General features: G+C 43.0%; 2 protein-coding genes across 7 annotated transcripts; one reads left to right on the top strand and one right to left on the bottom strand.

Moving 5' to 3' along the window:
• The first annotated feature begins 492 nt into the window (after positions 1-492).
• BLOC1S2 (biogenesis of lysosomal organelles complex 1 subunit 2) lies at positions 493-11625 on the top strand. 6 transcript variants are annotated; one of them, XR_014228094.1, is made up of 7 exons: positions 493-598; positions 1500-1616; positions 2494-2613; positions 3110-3214; positions 3759-3907; positions 7679-7906; positions 11529-11625. XR_014228094.1 is itself a non-coding variant. In XM_082310950.1 (5 exons), the coding sequence occupies exons 1-5, from the start codon at positions 547-549 to the stop codon at positions 3788-3790; spliced, it is 426 nt and encodes a 141-aa protein (XP_082167076.1). In that variant the 5' UTR covers positions 493-546; the 3' UTR covers positions 3791-4352. The 6 variants fall into 6 exon arrangements, 2 of the variants coding, with proteins under 2 accessions (XP_082167076.1, XP_082167077.1); XR_014228095.1 differs by lacking the exon at positions 11529-11625 and adding an exon at positions 9244-9327; XR_014228097.1 differs by lacking the exon at positions 11529-11625 and adding an exon at positions 4391-4517 and having other exon boundaries at positions 3759-3866; positions 7679-7757.
• Positions 11626-11956: 331 nt separating this feature from the next.
• Positions 11957-20200, bottom strand: LOC309588943 (cytochrome P450 2H1-like; the record flags this gene model as incomplete). The annotated part of the gene is made up of 9 exons (XM_082308758.1): positions 11957-12158; positions 12647-12788; positions 13272-13459; positions 13745-13886; positions 14322-14498; positions 14907-15067; positions 16896-17045; positions 17919-18120; positions 20156-20200. 9 exons carry the CDS (start codon positions 20198-20200, stop codon positions 11977-11979), a joined length of 1389 nt encoding a protein of 462 aa, XP_082164884.1. The 3' UTR covers positions 11957-11976.
• Positions 20201-21258: the final 1058 nt, after the last annotated feature.

Genomic DNA, 21258 nt, shown 5'->3' with positions numbered 1-21258 from the left:
AGTCGTGGTGTTACGGAAATACTCAAACTGACGGCGCAGCCACCCCGAGCACAAACCGCGCTCTTTCTGTGCTGCTTCGCTGCCTTTTGCGGCTGGTAAACAGTAAACTCGTGCCACGTTTTCCATCTCGGTATCTGTCCTTCTCCTCCTGCCGTGACGAAGGCTGTTTGTTCTTGCTTGTTCCCGCGGCAGAAGCTGTCACCCGTCGCACACCTGCTCTACGCGGCAGCGGAGGCCTCCCCTCACGACGCGGCCAAAAGCCGCGGGGGTGCCAGGTCCCGGATCTACGCGCGGGGCGGCCGTCAGGCCCCGGCCCGCTCCCGCCGTGTCACGCAGCAGCCGGGGCCGGGACGGCGGCGGCGGCCCCAGCGCCCAGCGCCCGGCGCGCAGCCCCGCGGCCCGCCCCGGCCCCCGCCGCCGCCGCCTCCTCCCACCGCCCGCCCTCGCGCCCGCAGCCGCGCATGCGCCGCGGCGGCGAGGGGCGGGGCCGCGGCCTTGCGCCGGGTCGAAGGCGGAAGCGGGCGCCGCGGGAGGGGGCCCGTCGCCATGGCGACCGCGGCGGAGGGGCTGCCCGAGGCCGGCGCGCAGCCCGCCAAGCGTAAGGGGCCGGGGCCGGGGGTCCGTCTGTCTCCGCCGTCTCCGCGTTCCCCCCCTCTGGGTTCGCCCCTCGGCCGCACGGCGTTGGCCGGCCCCTGCCAGGCCGCGGCCTGCTCCCGGCGCGGCGCAGGGAGGAGCCGCCCGGCGGGGCAGCAGCCGTCCCGCGGCGGGAAGGGCTCCGGCGGTGGGGTGGGGACCGGCTGCGGGGCGGGCCCGCGGGCTCGCCTTCGTCGGCCGGCCGGCTGCTCCCCTGGAGCCCGGCGGCTGCGTCCCGCCAGGGGCTCGCCCCCGTGTGCCTGTCACCCCCCCGCGCCGCCGCTTCGGCCTCGGGGCAGCCTTGGCCTTCAAGCTGGCAAAAGCTGCCGGCCAAGGAAGGAGCAACCTTTCAGGTTGAGGAAGAGGTGCTGAACTGCTCCTGCCAAGAGCAGAACACGGGCAGGTTGCGGTAGAAATGGGTTTGGAGAAGAAAAGTGGTGATTGTCACTTTCCACAGGTGGGGATCTGTTGTAGACCCTTGAGAAACGGACTGGGAGGCCTGTTCTTCTATTCTGAATCAGTGACTAGAAATAAACATCAGTAGCATTGTGCACAAAGTCACTCAGAAGTTCTCCCCAAATGCCTTTCATGTCGTCTAAGCAGAGGAGGGGGCTGATACTTGCAAGTGTGGTCAGGCCAGGTGCCTGTCCCTTAAATGCTCCCTAAAGTATTATTTTGAAATAATCTTGATGCTACTTCAAGGAAACTGCCTAGGTTTGTTGCCCCTTAGTGTAAAGTAGACAACTTATATGGAAAGTAGGTGCAGTCAATCTGAGGGGAAAAAAAACGGGACCATTTAATCTTTATGGTGTGTTTCTGTACCTGCTAACTTTCCCCTAACCCTGTAATGTCTGTATCTTGATTAGAGGATCCTGCTGTTGAAACAGCGGAGGAAGCTAAGGAACCAGCAGAAGCAGACATCAATGAACTCTGTAAAGACATGTTCAGCAAAATGGCCACTTATTTAACAGGTGAACTGACAGGTAAGGCACTGCAATACTGAAATACTGACCTGCCAGTAAGTTTTTGTTTCTTTTGATTTTCTTTTGAAGATATCTGTTGTGTAGTTTGTCTGAACTGTACCTATTTAGATCATATCTGGCAAGACTGGCAGTTGAAGTCTGGCATGTTGCTAAACTACTAACAACACTGAGATTAGTCATATTAATGAAGTCCCAGAATAGCACATTTCTCAAAAGCATTCAGTATGCTATCAGCAACTTAAAAAAAAAAAAAAATCTTTTTAGTTTTGCAGAAGCTTGTACATGGAAAAATAAACAAACAAACAAAAGGGGTCTAGATTAAGAAGGACTAGAAGAGAAGCACAACTGAGAGTGGAACGTGCAGCTGTTTTGTTTCTGAGTGAGAGCAAGGATCACACACATGTTTTTCCAACATTCATGCTTTAGAATAAACTGCTGTGCAACATTAACTGGAGCAAAGTAAACTGCTCAACAAATTAGTGGATTCCATAGGCTCTAATTTTGAGAGCACTCCGCAGCACTACTGATTTGCATGGACTTGAAGGGTATACGGTACAGATTACCAGTTTGGATTTGTGCTATCAGTTTTGTAAACATAAGTGTTTAACTGACAGAATAAGAGTAGAAATGTGAGGAATTAGTCAATTTTTCTCTCTCTCAAAAAAAAAAAAGCGAGTTCATAAGTCCAGTTGATTTTTACAATTCACGAAATGTCATCTCTCTTTTTGTAGAACATTATACTAACACCTCTATTACCATCGAAACTATTCTTTGTTACGTTTGGCTATTGGTTTGAAATCTCTTGTCCTCTTGAAGAGTCTGCACCCAATTCAAACCGCATCAACTTTTAGTTAAAATAAACTCTATTCTTTTTAAGCCACCAGTGAAGACTACAAACTCTTGGAAAACATGAATAAGCTGACTAGCTTGAAGTACCTAGAAATGAAAGATATTGCTATAAACATCAGTAGAAATCTGAAGGATTTAAATCAAAAATGTAAGTAAACCAAATAAGGTAGGGGTATAATGAACGTACACTTGTTTGGGAGATGAAGTATCTAGGAGTCAGATAGTTTGCACTCCACTAGGTGCTGAAGGAAGGAGAACTCCCTGAAATAGACATACTGCTGTACAATGCCAATCTTGTATATTTCTTTACAGCTATAGACTATGTAGACTACCATAAGAGAAAACACATCTGAATTTGTGTCCTGTTTTACCCCAAATTTTGGATCTGATAGGATATAACACTTGTTTTGATTCACATTGTATTGTTACTTGCGTTGAGTCTAGCCAGTACTCTTAAACATTTCATACTTTCCTGGAACATGGCTGTCAGTATCAGCACTTGATTGTGGGGCAGGGGAAGGAAGGAGCTTTTAAATTGTTCTATCTGAAGAATGTCATGAAAAATTCTTGTGTTTCAAGTGTGAACTTTTTCTTTGAAGTAAATTACTGAGAACTGACAGATATGATTTTTCTGCTTTTTTAAGATGCTGCTCTTCAACCATATCTGGAACAAATCAACCTAATTGAGGAACAGGTTGCGGCTCTGGAGCAGGCAGCTTATAAATTGGATGCATATTCCAAAAAACTTGGTAACTATTGTCCTGTACTGTTACTACCTAGCAGCATAGTCCCTTGCAAGGGGATTTAAAAATACAAAGTAAACTCTTCCTGTATTTAACAAGCCTGAGCTGCAGAGTTGCGTATGCTGCTTTTGAGCAACGAACATTGTATATGAAGTGGCAAGTGCTGGGAAAAGATTAATATATCAAGATACATGGAGGTGGACTAGTACAGGTATTATTGAACTACAGCTTATAAGCGAGGCTTGATTTCTCTTTTACAATATGCACTGACCCAAATTTTAAAGACAGATGTTTAATCCTGCAAATAGAGGGATTCATAAAGTTCCACCATGCACCCAAGTCCCCTTGGCTTAAATTAGTATTAGTTGTCTGACTTAAGCACCTGGTTCTTAAAATTTTCTTGTACAGTTATATTTGCCTAAATGCTTTAGTAAAAAATGACCCTGAATGATACTGTAAATTAACTTGATTTTTAAGATGTATAGCAGCTTACAGGATTCAAAGCTTTTACCTATCCAGTCCTAAAATATTGTTATTTTTCCTTCTGCAGAAGCCAAGTACAAAAAACTGGAGAAACGATGAAATTACAACAGTCTTTAAGTTGGAGTTGGGCTATGAGTCAGACTGATCCCTGTTTAAGTTGCACAACAGCAATTCTGTATGTTGACAAGGAATTGGTTACAGCTAACATCAAGACTGGTAACTTTTTCTGCCTATTGAATACAGTAGGCTGTATTCAGGCTTAAGGCCAAATAATATTTTCCTCTCCTCAAGAGGTTCTGTTGCCTCAGCTGTTCTGCAGTGAAAAGTAGAAGCCTGTCCCTCATATTGGCTGTCTGTGTGTTAGTCCCGTGTCCCATGTGAAATACTTTAGCTAGGAAAAGCCCTCCATAACCTATAAAGACATTTTCCCTCAGTAGCAGCAGGACCTAAACTCATTTTTTCCTTCACTGAGCTCTGCATTGAGAAGATACCCGGGCCTTTGGAGTAATGAACATGGTGTTGAAAACACTTCCTTTTAGTATCCACCTTTATCTGTTTGAAATAGAGAGACTAATTATTATAAATTTATAATAAAACAACTTGCTGCATTTGTCTCTCCGGAATCTCAAATTCCTGTTTGGAAAGATTATGTGAATTGTCTTTTTTTTTTTTTTTTTTTTTTTTTTTTTTTTTCCAAAGGGTCTGTTAATAAAGACAAAGTCCTTCCAGCTACTGGAGATCATGGAAGAGAACATGTTTTAAACTCTGTGTCGAGTATTCCTGCAATTATATTCTTTGACTATCTGGACCTCGGGTGAAATTACAAGTATTGCTTTATCACATGCTCAGTTAACTTAGCAGCTCCTTTCTCTACTTTACCAATGAATTTTGATCCTAGTAGTTTTTGAAGAGGCATGCCCAGCACGAAAAGCTGTTTCTCTACCAGATTAACAGTGTTCCAAATTGTTAATTTAGCAGAGCCTTTCTTACTGAACAGGTACTCCTACTCCAAGTGTGGTGTTTTCTTTTTTTTCCATAACTATTGACCCTGACTAGTTCAAGCTGGCTTTTGAGTGAGTTGCAGTCGAGGATAGTACAAGTGCCGATGTAGGAAAGAAGTAGTTCAGGCTTCCTACAGGCTGTTTAGAAGAATGTCCTGTCAGGTGCCAGTGTGGTAACGATCATAGTGCTGTCAGTCAGTGTACAGCCACTGTAAATAGTCAAGATGGACACTTTTCCCTAGTGCTCTTTAAAAGCAGTGGAGCAGATGACCTTTGAGAGCCTTCACCATCACTTTAAAAATCCTGGGTTTAACATAGAAAATACTATTCTATATTGCCTTGACGTAGGATTTGAGAAAGGGGTGAGTTCACTTTGAAGAAAGGTCTTTTTGGAACGAGCATCTTTAAAGAACAGGGTATTGTTCATACAATACAGCATCTGTATTGCTTTTATCCATACTTAGCTCACTGATGACTTTTCTATCTATGAAAGCAAATTAGACATTTTAGTATTGTTACCAAAGCAACATCTTGCAACCCAACAGGAAGAGGTACCAACAGATGAGTTATCATTTCTGTGTTGGAGGAAATTATGCCATGTACAACAACAGCCTGTTTTAAAATCTGACAGATCATCATCTTCTCAGGATTCATGGTGTGTTAGCAGCTCTGCTGTACAAGAGGATCTAGCCAGCCAGATGTAAAGTCTTCATGCCTAGAGACTGGCGTTTGAATGACAGCCTGAACAGTGGCCTGCTTGGTGATCTGTAATGCTGGGAAGTGGTACCACAAGGTGGTAGATAGTCTAGAAGTCCTGTTTCTCCGGTGTTTCATGTGTCTGTAGATTATACAAGAGCTAGATGTGATTCAGCCAGACTCACCAGTGTTTTTGATAGTACCATCCTTTCTGTTTGCGATTGTGGAGAAGAATCACAGGTCTTTGGCTGCTGATGTAAAAGCTTGAGAGTGCTGCTTGGAGCTCCTCTGTTCCCTGGAAGAATGAGGATTTTCATTACAGCATACAGTACTTGCATGTGGCTGGGAGCTTAGTCCCTGATCCCCTGTAAGTCCTCTCCTGGCCTCTGCCCATCTCTAAGAACAGAAAAGTTACTGATTCATATCTGGTTGGAAAGGGTTCTGGACATCATCTAGAGCTGACCAGCCACTGAAATGCTTACCAGGGCATGTTGTTCTAGGACTGAAACAAGATCACTGATCTTGCAGCCTAGTGATCTCTTTGATTCCCAGCTCTTTCTGGGAAGATGGTACTAGAGGCACAGAGTGGATGCTGGCACACACAAAGGGATTGCTTTCCACTGCAGGGATGCAGCTGGCCCTGCACTCTGGCTCTGTGCAAGAAGCCAAGGGGTGACAGGGTTGTATCCCAAGGAATTACAATGGAGAGCTGGACATCTGCTGTCTAGAGAATTATGATCATCTCCATGTGATAAGAGTAACATTAAGCCCTAAGTGCCAGTGACTTGTCCTATCGCGTGGCAGCAAGCCAAATAAGTTCTGCTCATGGCAGATAACCTGCAAATCAAGTAGTGAACACAGAACAGAACATGGCTGGGACACGCTCCATGCTCTAATGGCAGCACACTGCCAACGTAGTTGCAAGTCCACTCCCTTATTGGATGTGGACCATATGCTTAGATCCTTGATGGGAGGCAGACTCCACAGGTCTAAGCCGGGTACGGAACTGGATGTATGGCAGCCCTGCTCTGTCTTAAGATGAGTCCCAGTCACCTTCCTTTTTCCTTAACACATACTGTCCACATTTCAGTTGGGATGCTGAAACTCATAGTTCCATAGTACGAAGGATTCAGTGTCACTGGGATCATAACAGCAGCCTTGCTGTGTAAATTCCTGAAGTGGCCAAGAAGAACAGCGCGGCTCTCCTCTCTGTTTTGTGTTTACATCCTCTGGCACTTCCAACTGCCTTGGACCCAGCAGGACACCTTTTTGTCTTCAGACCATGGGGAGGCACATAGTAGTGAAGGTGTTTCAAGGCTGCTAGTCTTTCTTAATAGAAAAGAGACAGTTATGTGCCTCACCCTTCTTAAGCATGCTTTAATGTACCAAGCTCATCCTGCAACAGCAAGACTTTCCTGCCATAATGTGTACCTGGAGCATGCTATGTTGCCAAAGGCAGCTATGGACATGACAGCAGCACAGCAGGAAGTTTTCCTAACACGGGAGTTGGATGTAAGGATTGTCAGAGTGTTTGGGCAGAAAGCATTGCACTCAAGGATAGGCTAGTGCTAGCTAAGCAAGAACACATTCTCAGGGGCACGAGGGCTAGAGCTTGTCCTCTGCTCAGCAGAGAACTGGAAATTTGTGATTATGCAGATTGTGACTGTACAAAACACCACTCTGGAGTACACACACAGTAGCTGTAAGCCCTAATCACTTCTCAGGTCTCCGAAGACACGTCTGAATGCAGAAGATGATGTCAGTGTCATGACTAAAATTAGAATGATGCCCTCTAAGACAGCATCCATGCAGCTGTTGTTAGCAGGTATTGCTCCTCAGCCCTCAAGGCCAAGGGGACTGAGTGACGGTGGATCGGTAAATACGGTCACATGAAAGTAAAACCATCGTATCTCGTTCCCTGGGTACTTACCTCACCTGGAGAATGCTCAGTCTGTATGGAGCTTCCTGGCCTGCCCCATCCCATCTCTTCATAATCAGAGGCCCGGTGTCTGGTTTGTATGTTTATAGCAAGGAAAAGAGCAGGCTCAAGAATAGGTTTAAATATACTCCAGTGACACCCCTCTTTGGATCTCGTTTTGTAGAACTGCTGGCTTAGTCATGTCTTGTTTTAATCACAGGTGCACTTGATAGCTGCTTTGATGAAGAGATCCACTCACCACATGCAACCCAGCATGCTATTGGAAGGTCTAGGAATCTGTGTGATGGGGGCATACAAAATTTCAAAGAAAAATAATATGGCATTTCTCTGCTCATGGTCTTTCCTTGACAGGATTGCAGGAGGGCCACAAGAGGGCGATGTGTCAGCAGAAAAAACTTCCACACGATAAAGCAGTAAAGGCAAAGTAAGGACCAAATCTTGTTCCTGTTGAAAAAGTTCCTTTTCTACGTATAGAATATACAATCCTATTTTAAAACTACAAAGATGAAAACCTCCAGGAACTCTGAAGATGGAAATCCATCTAGCCATGCATTGCCAGCAAGCACTTTTTGTTTTCAGGTAAGAGAGCTAAGAAATAGCAAATTCCTTCACAAACTCTTGAGTATCCCACCTCTAGGAAGCAGAAAGGGGAAGAGGAGCTTGCCCCACAAGTGACTTTTTATTGGGAGGAAATTTTAGAAACTGACTACCTGGCTGCCTGGAGGATTGTGTGACAGTGGCATCCCAATTAGGCCAAGAGCTGACAGCTGTGTTCCCAGTTCTGTCTCTATTGCCCTCTCTGCCCGAGGGCCGTCTGTGTGACTGGTAGAATCCAAATCATGGCAAGGATGGCAGGTCCGTGGAGAGTAACACCACAGAAGAGACATAGCTAGGTGTGTGTGAACAGCATTGTACTGGGGAAATGTATAGTCCAAATATAGTATAGTATAGTATAGTATAGTCCAACAGCAGAGGCACAACTTGGTTGCTGCTCAAACATTTCACCTGGAGAGTCCGTGAGAAGTTCCAGAGGAGGTACGGAGGTATGGGGGGGAGACAAAATCTCTATCTCTTCTCTTCTGCAGCATTTCCTGGTGGGAAAGATAATAAGAAAGTAGCATGTGCTTGAAGAGAAGAGCACGGAAGAGAACAGAGGAAAGGGAGGGCTGACAGATGAGTCAAGGGACAAAGTGTCTCATCAAAGCAGTCTGTGCGGCTGCTTCGGAGCTGAAGCAGTTCTTGAGCACTTGGACTGCAACTGCAAACCAGGGGGTGAAAATCAGCCTAGAAAACACAGCTCTTTAAGCAGAAACAGAAAAGTTCAGTTCCAGAGGAGGATTTTTTTCCCTGGCACCTTGAGACAGTTCTGCCTAGCTGCTCTAACAGGTTATTCTGAAGTCATCCAACTTTCAGAGCAGTACTTTGTGGAGATGTCCACATATTCAGAATGGGCTCTTAAATCATTAGTGGAAACTGCAACATGTCCAACAGCTGAAAAACAGTTTTTCTAGAATGGAGTATACTTTTAAACTGGAACTCTGTATTCAATAGAAATGTTAAAAGATATCCAATGGGATGATAATCAGAAGTGTTTATAGTTGCCTGAAGATAAATACATTGTTGTATTTGCAGCATCTCATCAGAAGACAAACATATAAGTAGTAGGCAGAACACAGGCATGCTATGAAAGTACGACAGGGTTTGTTAATGCAAGTTTTGTTAATGATTAATGTTTGTACCTGCTTTCTGATATTAGAGTAGAACAAGGTTGACCTTAAAAAGGCCACAAAGACTTAAAAATTAAAGCAGTTCATCCAAGTTTGTTGGCAGCGACTGATTTTTTCTAATGAGTATGTTTAATCCAGAGGAAACAAGAGCAGCTATGAGTTACCTTTGCACTGTTGTTTTTACTGCAGGCTTCATAAAGTGAGCCTTCCAGGATGCAGCTTCAAGCCTTCCTGATCCCACATCCCTGTTCCACATTGCAATGGAACCCCTGGGAGTCACAATCATTTTCTTGCTGGTTTGCATTGCCTGCCTTCTTGTCTGTTCAGTGTGGAGGAAGATATCTAAAACAGGGAAGCTTCCTCCTGGGCCATTTCCTTTGCCCCTCATAGGAAACATGCTGCAGCTGAAGAATAACTTGCCTGAGGCAAGCGGATGTAACTTAAAAGCCGTGTTCTTTTTTGGTAAATTGTTTCAGCTCAGTAAGAAGTATGGTCCTATGTTCACAATATGTTTGGGCTTAGTCATGTTAATTTATAATAGCAGCTCAGGTAGGTGCTGTTGTCCTGTTCTGGGGAAAATGCTCAAGCACCTTTGTTTGCTTCATGGATTTCTTCACCGAGTTCCTCACTTGGAGACAACTTTAGTGGGTTTGAGAACTTGCCAGTTCTTTTCTTCATGAGTGGTTGCCCAGCTGACTGTTGCTTCTGTAGCTGCTTCCCAGCTTCTTAGAAACATCTTAGAAACTTGAGCTCACAGAGGTGCTTATGTTCTGTGAGAGGTATTTGGGGACTAATAGCAACAGTGTGTGGAATGGATTAATTGAGTTTGAAAGCCACTTATTCACGTGGCCAAGTGGCAGGACGTTGTGTCAGGTTTGCCGTAGAAAATTCATATAGCCCTGCCTAGTCCTGCACATGAGCAAGCAATGCAGTGTCGGTACAGTCCCAGCAGAAGAAAAAGTCCAGGCAACGCCGAGTGCTAGCAGGCAGGGAGAGAGCGAGCAGCATGGCTTCGTGGGAGATGTAGAGCTTTTCAATGATGGTTAATTTTTTAAACTGATGATTTTCAGTTTAGTGGTCAACAAAGGCTGATGAGCTAAATCCTATTCATTAAGCATTGTAATTTTAAAAAATCTCATCCTTAGTCTCCCAGGAGGTTGTAATATTACTTGGTGCTATAACAAGTTAACCCGGAGGAATTGTGAGCAGTTATAGGTTATGATTGCACTGCTTTTTGTACCACAGGTTACACAAAGTGAGGCTTCCTGGACACAGCTTTAGTCCTCCTCTAATCTCAAAGCCCTGCTGCATATTATGGTGGAGTCTCTTGGAGCTAAAGCTGTTTTCTTGCTGATTTGCATTGGCTGCCTCCTTGTCTTTTCAGCATGGAGGAAGATGTGTTGAACAGGGAAGCTGCCGCCAGGCCATTTGCTTTGCCTATTTTAGTCATGGCACAGCTGAAGAAGAAGTAGGGAGTGCTTTCTTCTTTTTATCTGTTGAGAAGACCTGTAATAGTTGATCCTCTTTGGTACATGGTGATAAACTAGATGATATTTTCATATATCTTTCTTTCATTCATATTTACGTGATTCTGTGACAATTGTGACTTTTGCCTTTGCAATGCCATGCTACCAACTCATGGTACATCTATCTTATTAATACTTTGAAAGGAAAGAAGTTGTGCCTTTTTCACATAAACAGTTAATGCCATTGTGGTAATATTACAGTTGCTGTCTTTTTCCACATAGCACAGCTTCAGCTCTCTGTCTTCACTGTAATCACTATAAATTATACCTTGCAGGGAATGTGATCAAGTTAGGAAACGCCAGTCCTGTATGTGTACATGTATGCTTGGCAACTCATGTAAACTCTTTTTGTCTTTTTTTGCCTGATTATGACATTCCTGTAGTGATCTTCACATGCTTCATAAAATAATGGGAAGGTGCAAGTGGCTGTTCATCTAGTAAATGGCACTGGGGGGCTCCCAGTATTATTTAATATGTCCTCTTTTGCCACAAGGGACAGCTCTGTAACCACAGTTGTGGTTCTGGTAGGTCTTGTGAGGTCAGTCCAGCCTTCTCCCACATTGTCACTGAGAATGGAAGTTTTATAGGTCATTGGCCTGCTGAGTCTTCAAGCCATAATACATTTCATATAAATGAGCGAAATGAAGCGGTCAGATATGTACAAGACTTGGAAGACATTTGGGAGTATAAGCTTTGTGGAGGCAGGTTTTTTACTAAAACATGTTCTTCTGGAATCTCAGAAAAACAACAATTCAGTGTAGTACTTCTTTATTTTGCAATATAAATTGCAATTTCACAAATCTTCATTATGATCACACAGGAGAGGACCCATATGCCCAGTCACTTATAAACTCCATCCCCACCACAGGAGACAATATGTATTGGGGCAAGAATACAGTAGATGATCATCTTCTAACAGAAAAAACTGTTTTATACCTTTACAAATAGGTCACAAACAAACTTAAAATACAGAGGAGAGAGGTACCTCGAGCAGAGTCTGTGGAAACCCTGGAGTACAAGCATCTGTTCCTGCTGTGCTGAGAGGATCAAGCGACAGGGACAGCAGCAGCAGGGCTCTCAGAGCACTAGTCCATACACCCTGACATGTCAGGATATCAGGAGCCAGATAGGAACCTGAGCTAGGTGAGGTAGGTGCAGAGGAGAGCCTTTATAATTTTGCACAGGGAGCTGTCTCCTTCCCCATGCAATTGCCTACTCTGTCTCTGTTTAGAGCTGGCTGTGGTGATTATAAAAGCACCATACAATTTTCTTTTCTAAGCATGTTTCTCTCCATCTAGCAAATGATCTGAGTGTTTGAGTCTCAACAGATTGGGAAATGACTGTCATTCAACCAGAGCTTTCATGAGTTTGGGAGCTGGCGACTATCTTCACTTGACTAACGTGGAAGAAAAGAGACCTCATAAGGCCGGGGCATGTTTGCCAGAGTGCTGACTATCGGGGAAATGTCTATGTCCTTGTGATCCACAACAGATTTCAAAGTAAAGTTCTGCAGGATGGCTGTTAAAAATATGAATATCTCCATCCGGGCCAGACCTTCTCCTGCACAGATGCGTTTTCCTGCAAGCAAAAAATAATAAAATGTGAGGTGACAGTGGAGTATTTTGCTGGTAACTTATTTTAACCACTGTTCCATGAAAGTTCAGACATCAGAATGGACAGGCAGCGCTGCAGCATTTTGGGGAAGCAAATTAATTAAACTAGGAGCTAAGTGTCTACAACAATGACAGTGCTCAGTGGGCAAAGGCAGTTTGAAGGCTTCGGTTTCTCATGTTCTGCTGCTGTTTGGTAAGTTTGGAGAGAGGGAGAAGTTGCATGGCTGAGTCCCACTTCATACATCTCTTCTCATAGGATGCGTTGGAGGAGCTTTTGTGATTGCTAAAAAAGGAAGTCAACTGAAACTCTAGTACATGGGTTGGAGCTGCCCAGAAGTGACTCTAGCAGATCACCAGACATCACTGTACAGACCATGGTGATGGAGCCACTAAAATCTTCAAAGAGGTCCTAGGAGAGGATAGTCTAGCATCTGAAATAGAAAGACGTCTTACCTGCAGAAAATGGCATGAAGTAGTCACTCTTCTTAAAGGTACCATTTTCATTCAGGAAATGTCCTGGGTCAAATTTTTCTGGATTTGGAAATTCCTTGCTATCATGTAGGACAGAAGTCAGCATAGGGAATATGATAGTGTCCTGAATTAACAAAGGGAGGAGAAGAAAGTTAAAATGGAGACATGCTAAAGCAAAGCAACATTGACAAGTTCCCAGAGCTGAATAGAAGGGTAGTCAAAGATTAAACAGTTTAAAATGAGCATTTAATGAATAATAATATGTGCCATTGGTATGGCAAAGATGTTTTTTTAATGGATTTTAATAGTGAGTCTGATGAGAGTATTTAATATTGCTTCCAAATAAATTAGAACTTTGATTGCTTGCATTTACGTGAAAAAAAATAGAAAGCCCTATCTCCCTCTTCACATAGAAGATGAAGTCTTTTTTTTTTTTTTTCAAATACAAGGGGTTAGCCTCAATGACTTCCAGAATCCCCTTCCAAACAAAATTATTCCAATTCTATATCACATTTCAGTGGTTTTGAAAATAAAATAAAATACAGTTAATAGAACACATCGTTGTTTTCAAGAGATTATGACCTTTCTCAGACACAGTGGAACAGACCTTGGGGATAAAATAGCCTCTGAACTTGGTGTCTTTGATCACAGTATGTGGGACATTAAGTGGAAGGAAATCAATGAATCTCTGGATTTCATGGACCACAGCATCTGTGTAGGGCATCTGGCTCCGATCTGCCATGCAGGGGCTTCGGTCTCGGCCGATCACACAGTCAATCTCCTTTTGAATTTTCTCTGTTAGGAAACAAGTGATGAATGGGCAAGTCACCCATCTGTTTGCCTAAACCTCTGCCCATATTTACAGCAAAACTTGCTTTTAGCACAGCACGAATATACAAATGTACTTTACTAATATCTCTTTCCTGTGAACAGAACTAAGACTAATACACATTTCCACACGGCAAATACATGTTTCCTTAGTCAGGGGACCATTGCCACATGTGGTAGTGACAGGAATTGTCCAAACTGATCCCATGACCTATTAAAAAGTTTTCAATTATTTGTTTCCTTTTCTATTACCTACTATCTCTGGATATTTCTGGAGAATCAGAAGTCCATGTCTCAGTGTGATGCTGGTGGTCCCTGTTCCTGCAAGGAACAAGTCGAGTGTCGTTCTGCTCAAGGTCTCAACGGTGAATTCTGAGTGACCATTCCCTTTCTCCTGGAGGAAGATTTGGCAGAACATTTTGAATGACAAAGCTAAGCAGCTTGTTTAAAAAGGAAAGTCCTGTACCAGTAATGTATGTTTTTAAACACATCTAATGTCCTTTCAAAAATATGACGTTCACTCTCCAGAACACCAGCATTTATGTACTTTTACTAAATAATACTATGAACCTTTTTAAATATGGGAGGAGCATTGAATTACATCAACCAGATTGGTCTTCAGCTTTCCTAACTTTGGCCAGTGATGTTAATTCTGTGTTTAAAAATCCTTGATAAAAATATGGAAAGGATAGAATGAAGTTGATGTACCAAGAAAAGCAAGTTCCCCTCTGTATTTGCAAAAACCCAGGGCCTTGCCACAACTGAAAAGAAGCTGGGATTCAAGCAGTGGTTTTCTTATAATCCAATAAATCTCTCGCTCTTACGTTACCTGTTCCATTTTGTTAAGAAAAGCATCAACAAAATCTCGAGGACAAGTGGGATCCAGGGTTTTCTGGTGTTCTGCTATGATTTCTAAAGTAAATTCATCAATTTTTCCAGTATTTTTTATCATTTTTTGATGAGGCCCAGGCAAATACTCCATGACAGTTGGGAAGAAATTGTATAGCTGTAAAAATAAAATGATGGAAGGAAAGCACATTCTGATTAATGTGGATACAATAAAATGTTCCCCTACCTGTAACTATGAAAATGGGACAATTAAACTGTTTTGGAACAGTAGGTCTTTTTTATTCAACTGGATTTTAATGCCTTTTACTTTATGGTTTTACTATATTCAAGGATAGACTTCACTTGAGCAACTTTTGCAATAATATCCTTCTTTGGACATACAATGGCAATTCCATAAGGTAAGAAAAAAACAACAGGAATTGGTTATTTAACTGCCTTTTTGGCTTTCAAAAAATTTCTCCAAATTTAGGAAAATCCACTCCAGTTAAAAATGAATAACATGAATAAATATTCATTAATAAAATATTATAATAATTAACAAATTATTAAATAAAACTGTACACACCTGTGTTTGTATAGAGTTCTGGAGCTTGTTGTTTTCCTCTAGCAACTCAATTAAAGTTAGAAATTTCTTGTCCTCATAGTCAAACCGATCCCCAAAGACGATGGAGCAGATGATGTTGGAAACAGCATGGACTAGGAATTTGCCAGGGTTGAAGGGTCGCTCTGCAACAACAACAACAACAAAAATAGTATCTTGCTTTCAGTATTTCAGGCATCAGCCCCTCCTCTGGTACTACAGGGAAGTTTTGTGTCCTCTTGAGACCCAGAGTTTTGCAGTCCTTTGAAAGGATGGTGAAGGGCTTATCCAATTTATTCTCCTCTACTTGAAGTGAACTAATTTCCCTGTTTGAATGGTTTAAGTATCTCTTTTGTACTGTTCTCAGCAGAACACTGGTCTGAGTGGCTTGGCTTCTCTTCAGCTGACACATGCCTGTCTGCCTTATAGGCTGTTTATTAGAAATGGCCTTTATTAGAAATGGCCTTTTTTCCTACCAAAAGCCAATGAAACCATAAGGACTTTGCCTGAGCCATGTCTTTAGGTTATCACACCATGTTTATGAACTCTATTAGCGTAACCTCAGTTGTATAAGCCTCTCCTAGGGGTTCAAATGCCTGTGATCAAAGTCTAGTTTTGATAGCACAGCTGCATAAGCTTCTAAGAAGAGAACGACGGTGTGATAAAAAAATGAGATTAGACCCAAGAAAGAAAGGAAAGGTATAATTGCAGGCAGTGATAGGGTGCATCTCAAGGTTTCAAGAGGAGAAACAACAGCATGAATAGGTAGTTATAAAATCCTAAAATAAAAACAAGGATTCAGAAAATGGCAACTTGGCAACATTGAGGATCAGCCTATTCCAAGGAGCAATGACACCAACCCTTCTCTGCTTGACTGATGACTCCCTGGCCATTGAAGACTCAGCAGATGTCTCATCAGAGGTGGGGAGCATATAATGCTAAACCTAGCTATTCCTAGCTATTTATTATTTGCATTAAGAGTAAAAAATGGCTTTATACTTTTTAGTTGTACATATCTTGCTTGCAAAGCCTTTGCAAAGCCTTTGCAAAGCCTTTTAGTACACAGTAAAAGATGCCGTAACAAGGTGAGCCAGAGATGGAGACTTGCAGTAGGGCATAGGAAATACAGTATTACCATGCTAGTGAAATGATAAGAGCAATGCAGGTGAGAGTGTTTTCTCTGATTTGTAGCAGGAATGTTTATGACTGAATTTTCTAGTGGCTCATGGGAAACAGTGATGCTTCAGCATCCTTTTAGATCCATCTGCTTTTTCCCCCTTACAGAATAAGCACACATTGAAGGCTGGCTGTGGAAAAGAAGCCTCTGGTCCAGGCTGGTACTGTGCCACTCTCAGGGGAAGTACTTAGAAGTAATATTGTCTTATATACTACCAGAAAACATATGTATAGGTTGAAACCAAGGGGGTTACCTTATGCCCTGCCTGCAAAAGCAGCTTATAGTCCCTGTTCCCATTGCACACCCCCACCAATACTAGGAGGTATTGTCTAGTGTTCAGATGGACTGGACCCAACCCCAGATAACTGTAAATGAGTTCTCTGGTCACCCACTTTTTCAAGATCTGTTTACTTGGAGCTGCAGGAGACAAAGCAAGGAAGTGCATGTCGCTTGGTTACCTGGCAGTGCCCAGCCCTGTCTCTGTGGCTGAATTCCACCAAACCCTTGGCTTTGGGGCCAAGCCATACCCTTTGCCACTTCCTGTCTTGTTCCTCAAGCAGAACTGGTTAAAGGATGCTTTCCAACATCGGTCTCCTACATTTATCCCTCCATACTGTCACAGTGCCTTTGACTGACCCACTCCCAGCAGTGATAACTTTGCCTATTGGAGCAGGGAGCAGAAACAGCAAACACATGCCCACTTTTTGAGTCATAGATTTGGTGAAGCAGCTCACACCCCTCATTGTCTCATTGAAGATACACAGGGTGTCCCAGCAGGCACAAAGCCCATGTCCTACCATGTGTGTTCCTGATCCTCTCCACCAGAAAATTAGCTTCCTCCTGGATTCGCTCCTCAATGCTTTTCTTCCCCATCCCAAAATCCCGCAGGGTGGTGAGTGCAAATCGTCGGAGCTGCTTCCAGGTCTCTCCATTGCTCGTCACAATGCCTGACACAGGAAGGAAAAATAGACCTCCATGAGGAAACAGATTTTTTTCCCCTGAATGGGAGCTACACTGTAAGTACTCAACATGCAAAGACAGCTCTCTGTGGAGTTATACTGCAATTGCTATATGTCCAAAAACGTAATTTCTCTGCAATTCTGGAGGTGACAAATCTGATCCATCTGTCACAGCACTTTGAGTAAAGCTGAGTTTATTCCCAGAACAAGAAAAACTACTTTAGGATTTAAATAAGAAGGTAACACTGGTACTGAATTGATCTTGGCCACAAGCACATGGCCTTTACACTGACATAACTGCTCAAATACTCTGCTATGCACCTTCACACAGCGTATCATTATTGACAATACCATTGATACTGTACTATAGTACCATGGAATAGGGACTATTTACCCAGATAAATGCCATACTGAGAACTGCCCTGGTGACTTAAGGTCAGGGCCTAATCTTGAATGTGGCCCTTACTGGGACAGCCTATATTATCTTGTCTTTGTTGTGCTGTGGACTTTCCTTTTGCTGGTTGCTTAGCTGTATGTATATTGTCAATATTTTCAGAAACGGGAGAATGAACATAAGATCTTAGAGGCACATTTAACGAACAAAATTTTAGCCAGAATTTGAAGCATGCTGAAAATAGAAAGGCACTCAGTGAAGCCAACCTGGGACCTTAAACAGTTCTCCAGGGGTCCAATTTACTCATGGGTCCAAGTAACGAGTTGGGCTTTTAGTCTTTTATTGCTAATTTGTATGCATGAAAGTAGCAAATGAAATCCACCATTCCCTCCTCCACTGCCCTCTCAGCTGTGGTCTTGAAAGACTGAAAGCCTCAGTTTTTTGTGCTAACATTACCAGGGACATACCTGTGCCTTGGAAGAGTTTTTTAAGCAGTGGTAGATTGCCTCTTCCGCTGAAGTCATCTGCCTGATCAATCAGAGCTTCTTTCAGAGCATCATAGCCATACAGCACCACAATCTTTTGTAAGCCTAAATGTATTGTGAAGACAGCACCATACTTCTTGCTGAGCTGTAGGAAAGAGGAACACAAAGAACAACATGTCTGAATTAATCATATGAAAAGAAGTTTGTGGCAAAGGGATCTGAGGGGAGGTGTGCCATTGTCCCAGCATCACTGAGAAGTGGCATTGATTAGCAGCAGTGCAGAGATCTTTCAACTATGAATTACAGCTGGGGAAGAGGCAATTATACAAGAAATAGGGGATATGAACAGAAATGGCGAGGTGTGTTCTGGTTTCAGCTGGGATGGATAGAGTTAAGTTTCTTCTTAGTTGCTGGTATAGTGCTGTGTTTTGGCTTTGGTATGAGAATAATGTTGATAACACACTGATGTTTTAGTTGTTGCTAAGTAGTGCTTACACTAGTCAAGGACTTTTCAGCTTACTATCCTCTGCCAGGTGCACAAGAAGCTGGGAGGGGGCACAGCCAGGACAGCTGACCCAGACTGGCCAAAGGGCTGTTCCATGCCATATGATGTCATGCTCAGTATATAAACTGGGGGGAGTGATCGCTGCTCAGGGACTGGCTGGGCATTGGTTGACAGGTGGTGAGAAGTTACATCACTTGTTTTTCCTAGGTTTTATTTCTCTCTCTCTTGTTGTTTTCCTTTTCATTACAATTTATTATTACTGTTACTGTTTGTTATTGTTAATGTTAATTTTATATTATTATTATTATTATATTATTTTGTTTTGTTTTATTTTGTTTTATTTTATTTTATTTCAACTATTAAACTGTTCTTATCTCAACCCATGAGTTTTCTTACTTTTGCTCTTCAGATTCTCTCCCCCATGCCACCGGGGGGGGAGGATGAGCGAGTGGCTGTGTGAAGTCTAAACCACTGGGGCTAAACCACTACAGGTGTCAAGTCCAAATCCCAGGAAGCAAAATAGTTCTTCATAGGGCTGGCAAAACAGTCTGGAATGCCTTTCTACAGGGCACAGTGGATAACAGTTTACATGGGCTCAAAAAGCGATTATATACACTTATGGGAGGAAGCAAGTGCCTAAAGGGTTTTTGAGCACAAATATACCACAGTTGTCTCTAAAATCTCCTGGGCCACAGATCTCTGGAAACTGGGCGAGTACATCAGCAGAGAGTCACTGCATCCTTGCGCTAATCACGTACTCTTTCCCAGGCATCTGCTTTTGGCTACAATTGTAGAAAGATTCTTGGGCTACTTGGTCCAACCTGTAACAGTTCTTCTCATGCTCACTTTTTAAGAGCAAACTAGATATAGTTCCATTTTTTTTATGGTGGGAAACTGAACCACCTAGTGCTCTGAAACAAAGCAGAATGCCTATGAGTGCTCATGATTCTCAACATTCGCAAGCACAAAGGCAAAAAAGAGCTCATATGGGTATGTGTGCATCTGACGATACATGGTGATGTCAGCCATCACCACAATTTTGCTCTGAAGAACCCAAGGACACCTACCCTTCCCATCCATCTGCCACCATCCCCTCACAATCCCCTAAGGAACAGGCACTTCAGCTGAACTCCCTCCACCTATCCCCTCCTAGGCCTTGCAACACACAGGTTTTGTTTGACAGATGGGTGACACCAGCCAGGGGCAGGAACAGACAGCACAATTCACCTCCAAATTTTTTTGTTTCAACCCCTTCACTCACTACTTCTGCTGCCAGGAGATCCTACCTATCTGCTAGGGAGCAGAGGCAGCAAAATGGAGCAGGGTCCTCTCCAAAAAAGGGCCAGGCCATGTTGCCAGTGTGGTGAGGAGTTGTCCACAGGAGGAGTATAGCGAATATTGCAATAGCATCAGTGCCTTGGTTGCAAATCCACTGCAAATTGCAGTACTGCCATGAGGTCAGCACAGGAGTCATCATTAGTATGATTATTGCAAATATATAGACCTCGACTTGCAATATATAGACTTAAATATATAGATTATTGCAATATATAGACTTCAAAAGCATGTATTTCTGGGAAACCTTTTGTTTCTGTCTGAGTGTGACATTTGGTCAATGCAAATTAAGGTTGTGAATTAAGCTGAGACAGTCTGAATCAGTCTTTGCTTTATGTGCAATGGAGACAACATAGGAAAGAACGAGACAGTATCTTACCTTCTTCAAGCTTTCAGGCAAGTTCCATGGGTTCAGCTGAAGCATGTTTCCGACAATAGGGAGCGTGATGGGACCAGGAGGCTGCTTCTCTTTTTGCGATATGCTTCTCCATGTGGCAAAGAGAAGAAGGCATGAGATGCAGACCAGCAAAAAAATAGTGGTCATTCCCAGGAGCTCCATGGTGGGCTGAGGAAGAGAAGTGAAGTGTCAGAAGAGCATGATGTTTGACCTGTAAACCTGTGCTTATTTATATGCTGTGATACCAAAGCACATGGATGAAATTAGCCAATAGTGCCTCCCTATTCCTACTGAGATATGAGATTACTTATTAATCTGCTCAAGATAAGAATGAACAAACTAGGGATGAACTCCTTGTTTGCATAGTGATTTTTTACCTCTTTACAGCTTGTGTTCCTGTGGGTAATCATTCATGTAGGACTAAAGGAATCATGTTCTAATGCTGTCAAACAAACTCAAAATGCAGAAATATTTAGAGCCTAACTGCTGTGTATATGCTTAAACTCTCGCTGCTTGCCCTCATGCATGGATTGACATCTGCCAGCCCCTCTAGTATCCGAGCACAGTGGAGGGAGGTGTTGTGGTTGAAAAAGGGCATCGCTCCAAGTTCTTCCTAGGCATTTCACCTCCATGTCTGGAATGAAATTATGTAATTGTACCCAAGCCACACACGCAGATTTTGAGGAATAGACTCAGTTTATCCTAATCTGATATTTTAACCAAACAAACCATACTGTCTACAGCATTTGCATGGTCACAGGTTCTCCCCAAACCACAAATCCCTGCAGCAACCTGCAGTCTTCTTTCTGATGTTTCTAGAAACTAGTTGAAGATCCATAGAAGGTGGGAAGGCCCATGAAAGGTAAAGGCACCCTGAACAGAGCTTAATAGAATGATTGGTTTAATTAATATTGCGTATTTAATAGAATGTAAAATCTTAAAAGAAATATTATGCTTCCCACTCCTCCTCCCTACAGGAATCCAAAACCCTGCAAACAACGTAAGAACTGTGTGTGTTTTCTGGCAGAGAAGTAGAGCAGAAAAGAAGTGATTCAGTCACCTGAGACCGAAGATCCCAGGACTCT

The sequence above is a fragment of the Platalea leucorodia genome, assembly GCF_965183815.1.
Source record: "Platalea leucorodia genome assembly, chromosome: 4".
NCBI classification, from domain to species: domain Eukaryota; kingdom Metazoa; phylum Chordata; class Aves; order Pelecaniformes; family Threskiornithidae; genus Platalea; species Platalea leucorodia.
Note: the sequence above shows the minus strand (reverse complement) of the source record. Positions and strands in the feature narration are given on the sequence as shown.